We start from the raw sequence: 19,806 nt of genomic DNA on the forward strand, positions 1-19,806 counted from the left end.
AATACATGTTCACCATAGCAAGTGTTGGTATTTCACATTTATAGCACTTTGTGTGTGTGTGTGTGTGGGGAGAGGGAAAGGGGGGCACTCACTCAACACTTTGCCTGCTGTAATGGCACAAACCACCTCTGTTGCTACCACACGCAGACAACCTGATGCCACACACACGCACCACAGACTATTTGTAGGCAATGCCAGGTGTTACTCTCACTTCTTCCTTGCTCTGCTGCTCTCTTAACATTTATTCAAACGCACATGTGATGAATGAGTTTTTGATTGACCAATAAATGATTCCACTTTGTTTGCAGGTTTGTGATGGGAAACATCAGCCGTGGTTACGCCACAAGCTGATGCTGCTGTGCATCGGTGAAGCATAAACCACAAAGACACCCAAACAGACATGACCAACTGCTTGTGTTTCCTGTATGTGATTGTTAACGCAGAGCCGCGACTAATACCGAGCTAAACTTAGGTTTAAGTTTTTTAAAGCTCAGCTTCGCAGACATGCAGGGCCGTTGCTAGGAATTCTGGGGCCCCTTAAAGAATACTAAAGTGGGCCCCTCCCCCCTAACTTTTCCAGTTTTTTTTTTCTTAGACTACGTATGTATTATCATTTATTATTTAGCCCACTTTGTTTTAATGCTAGTGCAGCATTACACTGCAAAAACTCAAGTATCTTACCAAGAATATTTGTCTTATTTCTAGTCAAAATGTAATTTCTAGAGGTGGACAAAAATGTCCACCTCCGCCTATGGGTTAAAAATTTAACTAACAGATATCACCATGAAACTTCCCAAGTTTATCACTGACATTAAGACAAATATTTTTTGTATTACAAGTTTTGTCAAATTGTACGTTTAAATATGTAAATGAGGCAATATCTAATGAAATATGCGCTAATTTGCATACATTTCCAGAACCGAAATCTGAACAATGGGTAAAGCTACTTTCAAAATTCTTGTTCTATTTTGTTGACATATTAGAGTCAGAAGTTTTCACCGAGGGGATTTTGGGTATCTCTTTGTATCACTCTGTAAATGAGAAAATACTGTCACCAGCCCTAAAAAAAAATCCAATTTCGCCCTGTTTTTTGGTATTAAATGTTGTATAAATGAGGCTGTGAATGATATATCAACAATCCCCTCTGTAAAAACCTTCAGAATATAGACGATATGTATATAGATATAACTGAAAGCATTGCCCTTTTGAGTGACAGGTGGGTGACGATGCTCAATTTGCATATTCAGCTCTGTACACATCTCTTTAGATCCACTGTAACAGGTTGTGTAGTATAAACACAGCAAAGGGAGTTTGTGCAGGTTGTTGACATAGAGAGTTTACAGTGAGAGACGTTGGCTGATAGAAAGAGAGGGGGGGGGGGGGGGGGGGGTGTTGTGTCTATCAGTGAACACACACACACTTACTCATGCACACACTTGCACAAAAAAATGACTAGATCTTAAAGGAGTGTGTGTCTGACTTTTTATCTAGCCACCCCTATGTCTCCACTGTGTGTGTCATGCCAGGGCTTGCTGTCATTCAGCTTCCCCTCACAATCGGCCAATCAGATGGAATCTCATATTTACATCGGAGTCAACAAAGCAATGTGTGCGTGTGTTTCCCGGAAAAAGTCAGTGTTTGTGCGTTTGTTTGTGTGTGTGTGTGTGTGTCAGATATTGTGAAAGAGCAAAATGAAGCGAAGGCCCTGTTTAATGTTTAAAAGAGGAACTAAAAAGAGAAAAAGACTGAAAAGTAGTTGCACATGTCACACACACTAACATAAATAGCAGTATTAAGCTCTATCTAATTTATCTTAGTGCAGATTCAAGGAGATCGGGACGATGCCCGATCCTTTTTTAGGGATCGGGACAATGCCCGATCCTTTTTTAGGGATCGGGTGTTATCCTGATTTTTGTCAGGAAAATACATATGTTTATAAAACCACCATATAGAAATATATATTTACTTATTAATTGGAAAGACCTTCAGTTTTTGTAACAGGGTTTATACAGGAATCTTGAAGTTAATTTTAAAACCTTTTCAAGACTTTTTCAAGACCTTCTCAATATTTTTCAACACCTCACTGCCACTTCAGTGACACTTTTAACAGTTCTAGTTTGTGATAAAGACTATAGACCACTATGATACAACAGAATTCAAAATAGGCTAGGATAATAAATCAAAGGCAAAGTTTATCAAAAAACTTCTTTTCTTTTTTATGCACCGGTTCATCTTTGGCTTTTAATAAAATGAATAAATTCACACACTTTTAGCTACAATATTTTTTAGGACTCAAACTCTTGGACAGCTACTTCAGACAATAAATACCTTCAAAATTTAAGACCTTTAAAGTCGTGAAAAGACTTTTTAATACTTTTTAAGGGTCTTAATTTTCCCAAAATTGATTTATCACCTTTTAATACCTTTCAAGACCCCGCGGACACCCTGTGTAAAGAATGTTTTCAGTCTCAAACTGCAGATATGTAAATCCACAGAGCAGCACCATGTAAATCCTGCACACTGCATCACCATCTATCTGTGTGTGTGTATATGTTGTAACTATGCGCTTCTGCAAAACAGGGAACTCTGACTAATGATGACTAAGTTTGAGAACTTTGCCTTTCCACCCACTCACCCACACATACACACACACACACAACAACACATAGACACAGATAGAAACCACCAGTCAAACCACTAAACCGCTCATTGGTGTGGACGGCTCAACCGACCACTTCCCACATGGCCGGCTAATGACAGTTAGAGGTTTTCAGAGGAGAAGCTGTGCTTGACATGTGGGCTGTTGTGGCTTGTTATCATTCAGCACATTAAAGCCTCCGACTATTCACAATTCAAAGGCCCCATAAACCACACAGAAGGAAGGTCAGAGGGTTGATCAACCAAAGCATATACATTTCCATTATTCTCAGGAAATCTCACACGCAGGTTAAAACACACATTACACTGTAGTTTATTCAGACCACACCGTCCTACTGCTCAAAATACTCCCCAGAGCACCAAATGTAGGTTAATCCGCCGCTGAAAATAGTCCCCAATAACGGCACTGTTTCCCCCTGTCTTTCCGTACGCTGCCTGATGTGTTTTTTTTAGCAACGAAACTCTAATAACAGTAATAGGCTACTGATTGGACCATTCCTAAAACTAAAATTCAACTTTTTTTTCTTTCTGTAGCCTATAGAGATGGCACCAAGCTAACCCAATATTGGATTTGGGTCCTAAATTGAGATAATTTATCAATCTTAAACTGATAGCACAACATTAGCTTAGCAGTTGGCCGATAGCACAACATTAGCTTAGCAGTTGGCTAGCCGCAACATGTCCTTAGAGTGGATATTTTACTCTCAAAACACAAAGATGATGCCTGCGGCTTAGCATCAGCAAATTTCATGTGGAAGTACACCAGCTAGCTCCTGCTAGCTAGCGGCCAAAAAGAAGTTAGGCAGTTCATGCACAACTCAAATATCTTACCAAGAATATTTGTCTTATTTCTATTCAAAATGTCATTTCTAGTCACTTAAAATAAGACTCATTACCTAAAAATTTACTTGTTTTTAGATGATTTTCACTTGTTTTAAACAAATTTTCACTTGAAATAAGTAGAAAAATCTGAGAGTGGAGCAAGTTTTTCTTCCTTATTACGAGCACAAAAAACATTCTTTCACTGGCAGATTTTTCTACTTATTTCAAGTGAAAATAATCTAAAAACAAGTAGATTTTTAGGTGATTAGTCTTATTTCAAGTGGAAAGAGATTAGTTTTGACTAGAAATGAGACATTTTGACGAGAAATAAGACAAATATTCTTGGAAAGATGTTGAGTTTTTGCAGTGTAGGCTTGTGATTCTTAGTGAAATATCTCAACCAGCTTGAGGTGTTAATAATCCCCTATGATGAACTATTTCAAAATTCTCAACACATGTATAGCCTCAGTTTTATCCTATGTTTGGTGCTAACTAGCGAATGATAGCATGCTAACAGCATATTTGTATACCCTATAGTTTTAAACAAAGGTAACAAAACGAAAACTAAATCATGTGTCATTATGTGTTCCTGTTATTTTGTCCATCCCATTCAAAACAGAAACGAGAAGCTTGAGGATAGCCCAGACTGAAAACCCTGAGGGAAGATTAGCTTCAGCTAGCAGTTCCTAATAAACCGAGTACAGAGGAGATGTGGTCAGGCTGAAACCGAGATGTAGTGATGGCGGCAGAATGAAGCTCATTGTCCTCCCAGTTGTCACATTTGCATGAAAACAAATTTCCACTCATTTGAATTACGCCGCACATGAATTATTAACACGCTCATCTCTCAGCAGCAGAAGCAGAAGCCCGTCGCATATTGACAGTTACTCTCACAGTCCATTCAGCAACCTGTCATGTTCTGCATGTGTGTGTGTGTGTGTGTGTGTGTGCAGACCTTGTGTACACAGCACTGGTGTTTTAAATAGATAAGTTGAGACATTTGACTGCAACTGATTTAGAGTAACTGTGGTGTAGTGTGTCCGTTAAAGAGAGCAGGGGGAGGTGGGGGCGGGCGGGTGGGCTCGAACGCAGCACTACAGTACGAGGAAGTTGTGTGAATACTGGAAAACTGTTTTTATTCATATGTACTTCCCCTAATTCATACAAGCTGTGTCTGTGTGTCTTGTCTGTGTTTTATCCAATGTTTGGTGCTAACTAGCGAATGATAGCATGCTAACAGCTTATACTTGTATACCCTAGAGTTTCATTTACTTTACTTTACCTGTTTATTTGACTGGGACAGCGCACATCAATGTACATATAAAAACATGTAAATGTGCCGGATTGTAGCATTGATGCTAATTTCCATCCGGAGTCCCAGAACATAAAAGATAATCAGGCCAGTAATGGAACCTGGACAGTTTGGGAAATAAAGTGCAAGGTGCAAAGTGCTGGGCCAAAGTGACAGGTGCTAAAGTGCAGGAGTACATGGGTACCAAGTTGTATTGCACGGTGCCCTAAAGTGCACATCAGTTTAAAGTGCCAGGTGTATTGCATTGCATAGTGCATCGGATTAAAGTAAAAGTAAAAATTAAAGAATGACATGGTATGTTATCCACATATTATAGCAACTAAACAATCTATCCATCCATGTTTCCATTGCCGGTCTCACTCAAGCACTGCAGGTATTGCACAACCGCACCCTGACTTATTATTGCACATGAACCATCCATAAACATTCGCACATAATAACTATACCTCCATTAATTCAGACATACCGGTCACAAACATTCGCACATAATATCTACAATGCTGGACCATTGCACACGCAACATTTCATTACTTTAGACTATAGTTAACAAAGGTTGTAGCTCACGGACACTTGATTATGTGTCATTATTACAAACATTAAAATATTCATGTATTGATGAATCAATGATGATTTATCAATTTGTTTTTGGTTCTGTCAGTATTTATTTTTTTATAGTGCAATAATCTAAAAATGTACTTCCCCTAATTTATACAAGCTGTGTGTCTTGTGTGTGTGTGTGTGTGTGTGTGTGTGTGTGTGTACCTCTTCCACTGCGGCCAACGAAACGCAGGTCGTTGAATCGGGCCACTTGGTTCTTGAGGGCGGCCGTGGCGTTGCGGAGCTCCGCCGAATAGTTCTCGTCGTTTCCCGCCATCACCGTCACCAAGGTACCGTCGGGGATGTCACCGAGGGCAACCACCTAGCAACAGTGATGGAGACAAAACGTTCAACCAATGTATTTATTTCTATACTTTCTAAGTGGATTTATACACGTGTGTTCATGCTAACTGCTAATTCCACAGTCAATTAAAGGGGACATACGTAGATGCTAACATGTTAGATGCTAACATAGATGCTAACATGTTAACTGGTCATGTGGCCCTGAGTCCTCTTCTCTGATTGGCTGACTGGCCTTCTTTTAGAAAGTTGATTTTAGAAAAATACACTCAGAGAATTTAAATCCTGGTTTTGAAGTCCAGATGGGACTATTTTTTAATGACATCACAAAGTTCACTGCAAAAACTCAAAATCTTACCAAGAATATTTGTCTTATTTCTAGTCAAAACAAATCTCATTACGCTTAAAATAAGACTCATCACATAAAAAGCAGCTTGTTTTTAGACACTTTTTACTTCTTTCAAGGTGATTTTTACTTGAAATAAGTAGAAAAATCTGACAGTGGATCAAGTTTTTCTTTCTTATTACAAGCTCAAAACACTTCACTGGCAGATTTTTCTACTAATTTCAATTGAAGATTAGTTTGAAACAAGTGAAAATGAAATAAAAACAAGTTAATTTTTAGGTGATGAGTCTTATTTTAAGTGAAAAGAGTTTAGTTTAGACTAGAAATGAGACATTTTGACAAGAAATAAGACAAATATTCTTGGAAAGATTGAGTTTTTGCAGTGTTACAGAAGTCCAGACAAAGATGCAAATATTAAAAATTGTGTATGAGGCCGATAAAGAAACCAACCCAAAATAAAACACTCTACTAGTGTAGCGGCAATCTTTCTTCTTCAGGCTACTCGTTTTGCCACTACTATTAAGCAGTCTTCTTGGCAGTAAGCTTGACACAGAAAAAGAGAGGAATCTTCGAAGACAGTCAGTAACTAGGTTCAAAAATAGTTTTACTTAAAACAAAAACAAAGTTACAAGATTCACTCTGGTATTCTCTTCTTATTATTCTTGTCAAAAAACTGTCTTGCTCCTTAGGCTGCTTAAACTGGTCTGAGAGCTATGATGTCATCCACAGCATAATTAAAGGAGCAGTTACACATTTTAAATAAAAACTATAAACTATTGCAAGCAATACAAGTATGGCTCTTACATTTCCAGCCCCTAATTGCTTATGCTAAATGCAGAACAATTACCAAACATTTTCACATGAGAGCCATGTTACATTCAACATAGTAACTAATTTACCCTTACATGTACATTATAATGCAAAAAAGATGAACAACTTTATACATTAACTGTCATTAGCGCTCTTCACTCAAATAATTCACACTGCATGTTTCAGCAGGCACAGCTTGGTTACAGGTCTGTCCAGTACGTTAGTCTTCGTCTGCACACTGACTCGCCTCACTGTACCACTTGAGTCAGGTAATGTCTTTATTACTCGACCCATATTCCAGGAGTTGCGAGGGGCAGATTCATCTACTATCAGTACAACATCTCCTGGCGAGAAGTTCCTCTGTGGTGTGAGCCACTTTTGTCTCTCTTGAAGGAGTGGCAAGTATTCTCTCGTCCATCTAGTCCAAAACAGATCAGCTATGTACTGTATCTGTCTCCACCGGCGACGTGTGTACTGGTCATCTTGGTCAAAGACTCCTGGTGGAATGTTAGGTTGTGTCTTCATGAGCAACAAGTGATTGGGAGTGAGAGCTTCAACATCACCCGGGTCGTCTGATGAGAGTGTTATCGGTCTGTTATTGATGATGGCCTCGACTTCACACATGATGGTTTGGAGTCCTTCATCATCTAGTGACTGTTGTTGTAGCACAGAGTTTAAGACCTTTCTTACAGTACGGATTTGTCTTTCCCATACGCCACCTTGGTGGGACGCTGCTGGGGTGTTGAAAACCCACTTGATGCCTTTTTGTGTCATAACGTTCTGTACTTTTGTCTGATTCAGGTTTTCCAATGCTTTGCGCAGCTCCTTTTCTGCTGCAACAAAATTTGTTCCATTGTCTGAGCGTAAAACTTTTACTTGCCCTCTTCTACATATGAACCGACGTATGGCGTTAATGCAGGAATCTGTATCCAAACTGTGAGCGATCTCAAGGTGAACAGCTCTCACAGTGAGACAAGTGAAAATTACGCCGTACCGTTTGACAAGGCTCCTTCCACGTTTGACCTCAAATGGCCCGAAGAAGTCAACTCCCACGTTGGTAAAGGGGGGTAGATCTGGCTGTAGCCTGTCTTCAGGTAGATCTGCCATCTTTTGTTTTCCAGCCTTAGCATGAAGTCTTTTGCACACGGTGCACTTTGAGATAATCCTCCTTACAGCTGAGTTAGCTTGAGGGATCCAATATTTCTGTCGCAGCATTGCCAGCATGTAGTTGCGACCACAATGTCCAACTTCTTGGTGGATGTGTTGCAGTATGAGGTTGGCTATATGTGAATTTTTAGAGAGGATGGCTGGGTGTTTAGCTTCTTGTGGCATTGCAGCTTTATGAAGCCGTCCTCCAACTCTTAATATTTCATCCTGCAACATGGGATCAAGTTTGTAAATCTGGCTTTTTTTCTTGATGGGAGCATTTTCTTTTAGAGCACAAATTTCGTCTGTGTAGTCCTGCGACTGACTTATTCGTATGAGCTCCACTTCTGCTTCAACCAGATCCTCCAGTGACAACGGATGTTGTTGAATCGTTGATTTGAATTTCTTCATGTGCTGATCAATGAACTTGCTCTGTTTTTCAGTGTTGTTCTCAGATTGACTGATTGTAGTTTTGAGATCTTTTCTCTTGTCTTTCAGTTGTAGTAGCATCCTCTTTAGTCTGAGAAACCATCCGACTGCTTTCTTTAGTCGTTGCCATGACGAGTAGTAAGTGATAAGCTTGTTGAGTGTATCATAACTCTCTTGTGTGATGGTTATGGTCACTCTAGCACATGTTTTGATTTCCGGATCTTCCTCTGTGGTCAACTCTCTTTCATCCAATTGTTTTGGCCACTCACTTTCAGACTTCAACAGGAAAGCTGGTCCATGTATCCAGACTTTGCTCTGCATGAACTTCTCCACTTTCACTCCTCGAGAGCCCTGATCTGCTGGGTTTTGCGCTGAGTTGACATAATGCCACTGTGTAGGATGAGAATGATCTCTGATTGTTGTAACTCTGTTCGCTACAAACGTTTTGAAGCGAGCACTTTCATTTGACAGATATCTGAGCACTGTAGTGCTATCTGTCCAGAAGACGGATTCCTGTAACGGGATCTTCAGTTCTTGTTTGAGCATTCTGTCCATTTTTACAGCAATGACTGCTGCTGTCAGCTCCAATCTCGGTATTGTGACATGTTTCAGAGGTGTTACTCTTGATTTTCCTATTAGGAGGGAACAGTGTTTTTTGTTCTCACGGCTGGTAAGCAACAGGTAGGAGGCAGTAGCATATCCATCCTCGCTCGCATCAGCAAAATGATGCAGCTGTGCTGATTGTGTGGATCCAAACCCTTCTGCTTTGATGCATCTGGGTATGCTGAACTCTGCCAAACTCTTTAAATCTGCCAACCATTCTTTCCACTTTTTTGCATCTCCACCTTCAATCTCATCATCCCAACCATGTTTCTTCTTACACAGGTCACGTAAGATGAGTTTTGCCGGTAAAATCAGCGGCGCCAACAGACCGAGAGGGTCGAAGACAGAACTTACTGTGGACAAGATACCGCGTCTGGTGACAGGTTTACTTTGCTTGTTTATTTGAAATCTGAACCTGTCAGTCTCTGTGCACCATTCCACACCAAGTGCACGTTCCATAGGCAGTGTGTTTTGACTCAAGTCTAGGTCTTTCACTTCAGGTGCCTTTTCATTGTCTGGAATAGACCGCAAGACTGTTTTGCTGTTACTCACCCACTTAGTGAGATGGAAACCTCCTCTAGCGCATAAGGCTGTGAGCTCTTGCACAAGGCTGGCTGCTTGGTCACTTGTTTCCACTGCCTTTAGGCAATCATCAACATAAAAATGTCTTAACACAGTGTCAACTGCCTCTGCACTCACAATTCCTCTTGCATCTTCCGCAGTTCTTCTCAGAGCATACGAAGCGCAACTGGGTGAAGATGTAGCACCAAAAAGGTGTACTTTCATCCTGAATTCTTCCACGTCACTGTTTAGATCGCCGTCCGGCCACCACAGGAACCGTAGCAGGTCTGTATCTTCCTCTGGGACCCTCACTTGATAAAACATAGACTCCACATCTGCCATCAGTGCCACTGGATGTTCCCTGAATCTTAATAGAACACCAGTGAGGTTGTTAGTGAGGTCTGGTCCCTGCAGCAATTGTTCATTTAGTGAGACACCCTGATATGTTGTTGTGCAATCAAAAACTACTCTTATTTTCTTTTTCTTAGGGTGGTACACCCCGTGGTGGGGGATGTACCAGACACGTCCATCACTGCGACTGATCTGTTCAGCTGATATTTTCTCAGCGTAGTCTTTTTCAATGATGCCCTTCATGAATGATATGTAATCTTTATGGAAGTCTGGATTCTTCTTTAACTTCCTCTTGAGATTGTCGGCCCGCTGCTGAGCCATGCAGCGGTTATTTGGCATCTTGACGTTTTCATTTCTCAGGGGCAATCCCAGGCTGTAATGTCCGTCAACCAACTTCGCTGAGCTTGTGACCAGAAGCATAAACCTGCGATCATCTTGTGACATCTCCTCTTTTTCTTCACAACTTCGCTCTGGGAAATCTGTGTTGTACTGTTTCACTAACAGCTCTTCTATTTCCCTCACTTGTATGTGATTAACTGTGTAGCTCTGCAGTTTACCATTGTTCATTTTTGGTCCGTGGTCTTTTCTTAGGGGTCCATTAATCACCCATCCCAGGGCAGTCTTAACTGCATATGGCCCTTGTCCTTCACTATTTATGATTTGCCACGGCTCTATGGCCTTTGGGACGTTGGCACCAATTAGCATTCCCACTTTTGCTGTAATACGTGGCAAACGTACTTCTTTCAGATACTGCCATTGTGCAATGTCTTCTTGCCGTGGTATGTTTTCCTCCTTCACTGGGATGTGGCTGTGTGTAAACACTTTTGGAAGTTCAATGTATGTATTTTCTTCAAGTCCACACACCTCAAGATCTGAGAGAACAATACTCTTCATTAATTTGTGACTGTCGGAGTTGTCCTGAGCCATTGTGTCCAGAAGAAACTGAGTGTTCTTTCCTTTAAGATTCAGTTTCCTTTGAATGTCCTCAGTACAAAATGTCGCTGTGCTGCCAGGATCTATAAAGGCATACGTTTCCACATATCTCTCACTTTTCCTGGACTTAAGTTTGACTGGTACCACAGCAAGCACACATTCTTCTTCTCCAGCCCCAGTGTTACCACATGACTCCTGACCCAACGACACACAGGCACTTGAAACTATGTCGTTCTCAGTATTGTTTTCTTCTGTCTTTTCTGACGCACTATCATCTTCCGTCTTAACGTGGAGTATGTCTGGATGCAAACGAGAACAAATCTGACACTTGAGTCTCTTCTTGCAATTCTTACTCAGGTGCCCAAAGGTTAGACATCCAAAACATAGGCCTTTAGATTTCAGGAAGTCTATCCGTTCTGTGTTTGTCAGCTCTTTGATTTTATTGCATGAGGAAAGTGCATGATTCTTCTGGCAGAATAAGCAGGGTTTGTGAAAGGCTGTCACAACAACTTTTGCAGGGCTGCTTTTCTTTACAGTTGCCTCCATGTTTGTGTCCTGTACACCTGTAGCAAACATGCTCTCTCTTTGTCCATATTTCCTGATGTTTCTCTCTTTTGTAGCCTTTTCTTTTCCTTTGAAGGATTGTGGACTCTCTATAACATCGCCGAAGAGAGGATCCATAGCCACCTTTGCTTGTCTGTCAATGAAGTCCACTAGGTGAGAGAACCTTGCTCGTCCTCTTCCTTCTTCATGGATCTCGAATGCGGTCGTTCTCCACTTCTCTCTCATCTTATAGGGAAGCTTTGAAATGACAACTCGCATATTTGTGGGATTATCCATTTCTTCCATAAATACAATGTCATCCATTGTGTTCCTGCATCCAATCAGGAAAAGAGCATAAGCATTCAATGCCTTACTATCTTCTGGTTTAATCTGAGGCCATCTCAAGGCTTTATCCATGTAGGCATTTGCTATCTTCAGCTCGTCACCATATTGTTTCTTGAGTAACTTTCTGGCCTCATGGTAGCCTCTGTCAGAAGACATATGCTCACAGCTACGAACAAGTTCCTGCGGCTCCCCGCTGGTATACTGCTCTAAGTAGTACAACTTGTCTTGAGAACTGTCTGTCTTGCTGTCCACAGCATGCTCAAAGGCTCTGATGAAGGATTTGTAAGTGAGAGGGTCACCTTTAAAAACTGGAATGCCTTTAGAAGGGAGATAAGACCTTGATTGTTGTTTTACAAGCATCTCCGTGATCGCATTCTGCTTCCTCATAACCTCATACAGTCCTCCTCCACTGTCTGCCACTTGTGGGTTGCTATTGCCACGAGGTTGGTTCTGTTGAATGTCCTGTGAAGACTGCTCCAACATGCCAGGAACATATGCTTCTTGTCCTCCTGCAGCAACCTTTGAGGTTAGCATAGCACCATCACTTTCTTCTTTATATTTACTTTGTGAACGCCTTCGTGATGCATCACTGTGAATACTTCCTTTCACACTCTCATATTCTTCACACACCTTGAGCTTTGCATCAGACTCTGCAATAGCTGTTTCCATCGCAAGCTGTTCCATTTTAGCTTTAAGCTGCAGCTCTTCTCTCTCCAGCAACTGTTTCTTTTGTAACGCTGCTGCGCGTGCCTTCAAGGCTGCATGCTCCACAGCTGCCTTTAGCGCTACTGAAGTCCTACTATCTGTTGATGAAGAAGCTGAGGATTTCTTTTTGCTATGACGACCTGCTCCAGCTTGTGATACACTGTCCTCTGCTTTGACATCATCTTTGATAGTTTCATCTACTAATTTCTTCCTCATCGCAGCACACCATTTTTCAGTGTCCACAACAAAGTTTACGAAAGGTGTGGTTTTTGGCTCATACCACTCACGTTGGTCTCTTTGTCCTTCCTCTTTATCCATAAGAGCAACAACTGCAATGTTTATATCCTCAAACTCAGTGATTATTTCGTGAAAATTATCATGAAGCAATGCATCCACTTCATCCACATTGGAACCATCGTGCTTCAGGCTTTCAATATTGTTCATCATGCCTGTAAGCTGGGATAATTTTCCTCTCCTTGAGGCAATAAGTCTGCTTATTTTGTCACATATTGCCTTTTCTGTGGGCTTTGGCGCCCTCTTCTGGTCAGATTCCTCCATAGCCACAGCACCACAGCACAAGCCACTTTACTTAGAATTCAGCTTAAAACAGTCAGTTCTTCCAGGAAACACTAATGTCCATCAGTTTCTTCATAAGCACATCAGTTTTCAATGACTAGCTGATATCCAAATCCACTTTCATGAAATGCCTCCACCATGTGCTGCGCCTCTCCACCAGGCTAGCGTTAGCTTTCCATGTGTTAGCTTAATTAGCTGTTGAATTCTTGTTGCAAAGCATCCACAGACTTACGTATTTCAGTTTGAGGACTTGGGTTGTCTCCTTATCCATGAAGAAACAGCTTTAATCCGGTTCATCCGTTCTTCTTTCCACTGAGAGCGGAGTTTTTTGACTCGCATGTAGCGGCAATCTTTCTTCTTCAGGCTACTCGTTTTGCCACTACTATTAAGCAGTCTTCTTGGCAGTAAGCTTGACACAGAAAAAGAGAGGAATCTTCGAAGACAGTCAGTAACTAGGTTCAAAAATAGTTTTACTTAAAACAAAAACAAAGTTACAAGATTCACTCTGGTATTCTCTTCTTATTATTCTTGTCAAAAAACTGTCTTGCTCCTTAGGCTGCTTAAACTGGTCTGAGAGCTATGATGTCATCCACAGCATAATTAAAGGAGCAGTTACACATTTTAAATAAAAACTATAAACTATTGCAAGCAATACAAGTATGGCTCTTACAACTAGAAACTCGAGTGCAGCAGCATCTTCTCTGCAGTCGGAGCGGCTGATTTCCATATTAACGCTAATCGCACCAAACCATCGGTGTGCAAATGACCACCGCAGATACGACTGATGGTTTCTCTTTTGACCATGAGCTCTGGCGGCCGGTAACCACAGCACCACAACCCTTCACCCAAACGGTAACACACACACACACACACACACACATGGAGTACAAGTTGCTAAAACAAAAACAAAACAAAACTGATCAAAAACTGATCTAACAGCTTTATATTGTTTCCTTTCTCTGTTTTATTCTGCTTGTTTTAAGCCCCAATTGCCAGTTTGAATGTGTGTGTGCGTGCGTGTGTGTACAGTTTATCTTATAGAAGACTGTTAACACACACACACACACACACACACACACACACACACACATGCACCTACAGTTTACTAAGTGTGCAAGTTCATTTGTGTGCGTGTGTGTGCGTGGATCATAACAGTCATCCATTATCAGTAAGAGGCAGTGACATCCGCTCATGACGCTCCATAATGATGCATTATGCACCAAACTCTCTCACACACACACACACACACACACACACACACACACACACACACATGCAAACACTAATGTGTAAAACTCAATAAATCAATCAGTTGTGTTTCTGCTGCTAAAAGCTGCTTTTTCCATAAATGCATTTGGTCTGAAAGTGCAGCAGACAAACACACACACACACACACATGAGGGTGTGCACAGCAAAAGATGAACAGTGTGTGCGTATGAGCGCATTAAATGATGATGATGATTATTATTATTAAGTTATCATATCATATCAGTAATTATTTTATTCTTACAATAATTATAACAATATTATTATTAATGTTGATATTGACAATAATAAACTGTACAACTGTAATTTATAGAAAAACACAAACGTTCATATGTAGAAAAATTTTACAGTGTATTTCCGACATGTGTGATTTGAAAAATGACAATTTTAGATTGAATAATTAAATTCCTCTATTGTTACTGTTTTTGTCTATATCTCAGTGACATATCTGAAAAAATATGGTTTTGTACAAACATTAAAATATTCATGTATTGATGAATCAATGATGATTTATCACTAATTATTTTTTTATAGCGCAATAATCTAAAAACAGCACTGAGGGTATTTCTTTGGAGTATTTTTGAACATTTTATCAATGAAAGATGTGACATGAACCATCTGTGTGTTAAGGTGAGTGTGTAACAGGGCTGCAGAGCTGCAGCCGGGGTGCTAACTTTTTAAATTTATTTATTTATTTGTGTGTAACTAGCGAATGATAGCATGCTAACAGCATATAGGCTACTTGTATACCCTATAGTTTTTTCATTACTTTAGACTATAGTAAACACAGGTAACAATTAGGTTGTAGCTCACGGACACTAAATTATGTGTCATTATTACAAACATTAATCAATGATGATTTATCAATTTGTTTTTGGTTCCGTCAGTAATTCTTTTTTTATAGTGCAATAATCTAAAAACAGCACTGAAGGTAATTCTTTGGAGTATTTTTGAACATTTTATCACTGAAAGATGTGACATGATCCATCTCTAAGTGTGTAACGGGGCTGCAGAGCTGCAGCCGGGCCGTTTAGCGTGCACTTACTGTAGGCTTGTGATTCTTAGTGAAATATCTCAAACTTGAGGTGTTCATAATCTCCCAGGATGAACTGTAGTAATTTCAAATTTCTCCATTCATTTAATGTAGAACACATGTACAGCTTCAGTTTTATCCTATGTTTGGTGCTAACTTTTTTTCATTTATTTGTGTGTAACTAGCGAATGATGCCGTGCTAACAGCATATACTTGTATACCCTATAGTTTTTTCATTACTTTAGACTATAGTAAACACAGGTAACAATTAGGTTGTAGCTCACGGACACTAAATTATGTGTCATTATTACAAACATTAATCAATGATGATTTATCAATTTGTTTTTGGTTCCGTCACTAATTATGTTTTTATAGTGCAATAATCTAAAAACAGCACTGAGGGTAATTCTTTGGAGTATTTTTGAACATTTTATCAATGAAAGATGTGACATGATACATCTCTTGTGTTAAGGTGAGTGTGTAACGGGGCTGCAGTAACTGTTGCCGGGGCAACACGCACCTTGAAGGCGATGGGCAGCGTCTTGTTGCACCTCCAGTGCGTCGGCAGCACCGAGCACAGGAAGTTGGGGCTGTCGGTCTTCACCAGCTCACCTGGATGATCCGAGATCACCTGCGGGAAAAAACAAACATCAGCCGGGTGTTCCAGTGATGGTGGTGGTGGGCAGGGCCGTTGCTAGGAATTCTGGGGCCCCTTAAAGAATACTAAAGTGGGCCCCTCCCCCTGACTTTTCCACTGTTTTTCTTAGACTACGTACGTATTATCATTTATTATTTAGCCTACTTTGTTTTGATGCTAATGCAGCATTACTATGAGTATTAGTCAGGGTCTAAGCAGAATAATTCAGTCGTACAAAGATTAGACTACTGGGCCCCTAGAATTACACTGCAAAAACTCAAATCTTTCCAAGAATATTTGTCTTCTTTCTTGTCAAAATGTCTCAATTTTAGTCAAAACGAATCTCTTTCCACTTAAAATAAGACTCATCACCTAAAAATTAACTTGTTTTTAGATCATTTTCACTTGTTTCAAACTAATTTTCACTTGAAATAAGTAGAAAAATCTGCCAGTGAAAGCAGGTTTTTTTGTGCTTGTAATAAGAAAGAAAAACTTGTTCCACTATCAGATTTTTCTACTTATTTCAAGTGAAAATCTGCTTGAAAGAAGTAAAAAGTGTCTAAAAACAAGCTGCTTTTAATATGATGTGTGTTATTTTAAGTAGAATTAGATTTATTTTGACTAGAAACGACATTTTGACTAGAAATAAGACAAATATTCTTGGTAAGATTTTGGATTTTTGCAGTGTATCATCACCTTTCTCCCCTATACAACGGCCCTGGGGGTGGGGGCAGGGGGGGCAAGGGGGTAAGGGGGGTAGAAGGTCTTACCTCCACCATGCCGCGGTCGGCCAGACGCAGCTTGCCCACCAGGGCGGCGCCGCCCCCGGCCTCCTGGGCGCCCAGCGGCAGCGCCTCGGTCATCTTCCCCCCCGAGGCGAGGGTGGTGGAGGGGGGGGTGTAGCGCCGGCCCGAGGCGGGGTCTGGGAGGGGACAGGACATTCATTATTATTATTATATAATATACATATTCATTCATATTGTTTCATCTCTTTAAGATTCAGCAGTTTCTTCTCTTAATTCAGCTTTGTTTCGATTGATTGATTGATTGTTTTATTTCGTATGAATGACATACATACCTACCCCCTTACAACTATTACATTTACAACCAATCCTGGTGTAGAGACCAGATCACTAAGCTACTTACATATAATACAGAGACAAGTTGGAAGACATGATTCAGTAAACAAACATTGTTAAATAAGAAAATCAGACGATGAGTATGGGTTGCTTTGGCAAAATTCATACATACTGTAATTCATACCTCACACTTTATGAGAAATGAGGAATAGCTTTCTTCTAACTTATTAACGCAATTTCATAAACAAGGAAGAACAATGATTAACTTAATTTCACCCATGTCTATAATAACTGTAAATTTGCATGAACACATTTGATTACAAAACACACAAAGCCTTAAAGCTACGAGTCAACATCGAAACCTTCAAAGAGCCTTTCCCTGCCCCTACGCATCCAATGTTTGTCCATATTCTTTCAACAATTTATTCAGCTTCTTTCTACTGTAGTTATTTTTTTAATTTCTTATCTAGGTGGGGAACGATTTAAATGTAGGAATGATTTGACAAATGTTAAATGTCTATTATTTTTTGCTTGGTATTTGCTGAGTATGTACATGTAGGTGTGTGTATATGTGTGTAGATGGCATATATGCTGGTTTGTTTATGTAAAGCTACTGTAATATACATATATTTACATGTATGGTGTAAAGGTGTAAAGGTTTAGGGCGTCTATCAGCTTGTAGCTTAATTTCTTATCTATAATAAACATGAAACTGATAGAAAATCTTTAACGGCTGAAAATCCAAATGAATGAATGGGATTCAGTGTAAATACAATATGATGATTGATGATTTTATGTTCCATCTTATTCCAGTTTAGAAATAGAAACATAATATCAGTGTAACAGGAGGAAACAGGATGTATCAAATCAGACATAACACACACACACATGCACACACACATGCACACACACACACACACACACACACACACACCCATATATACACAGTGCATGATGACACACTCTATGGAATGTGTGGTCAGCAGCAGTTCTCCTGTTCCTGCTCTTTATGCTTTTATTTTGAAACCAAAAATAAAAAACAGTGGATTTTTTCTCCCTCCTCTAGTTCAGATCATGTGATAAAATGTAGAATAACAGGTAATAACAGGTAATAACAGGTAAAGGGGGTTTTAACACAGACGCACAATGACGCTGCTTCAGTAAACGACTCTTATTTAGATTCAATCACAAAAAAAATGTGAAATATATTTAAAAATCCGAATAAATCTGATTCATATGTGTGAATCTAAAGTCTGATTATAAACACACACTAAGCCAAGCAGAGATAAAAAGGTCAGAAACTCAACAGCAACAATAATAATGATGATAATAATAATATTTTTTTACATTTTGAATAAGAAAGGTCAAAATAAATAATAAGACAGCCATCTCATATTGTAGTTTAAAACCAAAAGGACAGAAAATAACACCTAAAAAACATGTCATATTGTTTTTATTCAAGTAATATCAATCAAATATCAGGATTTACTCTTAAACAATAGCATTTAAAGCAAAAAAAAAGATGAGAATGAAAAGTTAACAGACTTATAGATCATAATATGATATGAATAGAATAATAATAAAACCAGGAAGTGACAGAAAATCTGATAACACACTGATTATGGAAGTGGAAGTACATGTAAACACTTTATAATAAACCTATTGATCCTGATATTAATAATAAATGATCCGTTTTTTGCTTTGATTTCATCTAAAAGCAGCAGAAAAGACACATTCTCACTCTTTGTCCTTATGTCATAATAAGATTAAAGCTTCAACTCCCTCAGTGATGTTCTTGTGAAATCCTCCGCGCGTCAAAACGCACAGGAAGGAGAGAAAACCACCACTTATTCTGTTCATTTCCCCTCCACCTGCTCCCTATGCGTTAAACTAATGGAGGAAACGACCAAATAAAGAAAATTATAATAAAAAACCTTATGAGAAACACTAAGAAGAAGACTTTTGACTTTTACCGTATTTCGCGTCCCACAGAAAAACCATTGGTGCGCCACGGTGCGTTCACGGCTCCTCGCTGGTGTAAAAAACAAACACCTCCTCAAGCTCCTTTCTGGTTTTTATTTTTTCTCACACTTCAGTCCTCTGTGTGTGTGTGTCAATAGTGTCTCGCGCTGTGTAATCTGTCCATGCAAAGTGGGTAAAGAAAGTCACGGCGGATCTCTGTGAGCTCCGTGCGTAAAAGCCGCGCTGGGTCTTTGGATCAGGTTTTTCTTCTCTTTCTTTTCTTTTTTCTCAGGTCAAAACGTTTCTCTCCTCTTCTCCATCCAGAATAAAACCCACTCTGCGACTCGTTGTGGATTTAAAGTCTTTAAATGTCCAACTGTGTCACTTTAAAGGTCTCTTCCCCCTCTGTTTCTGTCTGTCTCTCTGTCTCTTCCCCTTCAGAAGACTAAAGTGGTGCCGCTCTGACAGCGCCAGGACTTTACCGGCAGAGGGAATTTGCATCTCGCTGTCAGCCAATGGGAAGCCGCGCCGCTGTCTGTCGCTGCTAGAGCATTGGCCAATCAGCGTCACGTCCGTCCGGAGGGGGGCGGGGCTTAGGAGAGGAGAGGGGAGGGGAATAGAGGCTTCTGCTGCTGCTGCTGCTGCTGCATGAACTCCAAACCATGTGGTCGGTGCAAATCTATAAGAAACACTTTACAGCTTCAACTATATTTATATTTATATCATTTATCCATTTAAGTTTTCTCTCCCTCTTCTTTTTCATCTGAATGTAGCTTCACATTATTTGCACCA

General features: G+C 40.0%; 1 protein-coding gene across 3 annotated transcripts in view; it reads right to left on the bottom strand.

Moving 5' to 3' along the window:
• runx1 (RUNX family transcription factor 1) overlaps positions 1-19,806 on the bottom strand; it is a 71,222-nt gene that overhangs the window by 12,325 nt on the left and 39,091 nt on the right. For 2 of the 3 annotated variants that reach the window (XM_085802639.1, XM_085802647.1), the window contains exons 2-4: positions 16,744-16,895; positions 15,857-15,967; positions 5,555-5,711 (exon numbers count right to left, since the gene is read on the bottom strand). In XM_085802639.1, the coding sequence (XP_085658765.1) occupies positions 5,555-5,711; positions 15,857-15,967; positions 16,744-16,895 (420 nt within the window). Of the gene's footprint in view, positions 1-5,554; positions 5,712-15,856; positions 15,968-16,743; positions 16,896-19,025; positions 19,422-19,806 lie in introns of those variants that run through there. The other variant, XM_085802656.1, reaches the window with a different exon arrangement.

Source organism: Trachurus japonicus, chromosome 2 (genome assembly GCF_045865225.1).
Source record: "Trachurus japonicus isolate A0001 chromosome 2, Traja_1.0".
NCBI lineage: Eukaryota > Metazoa > Chordata > Actinopteri > Carangiformes > Carangidae > Trachurus > Trachurus japonicus.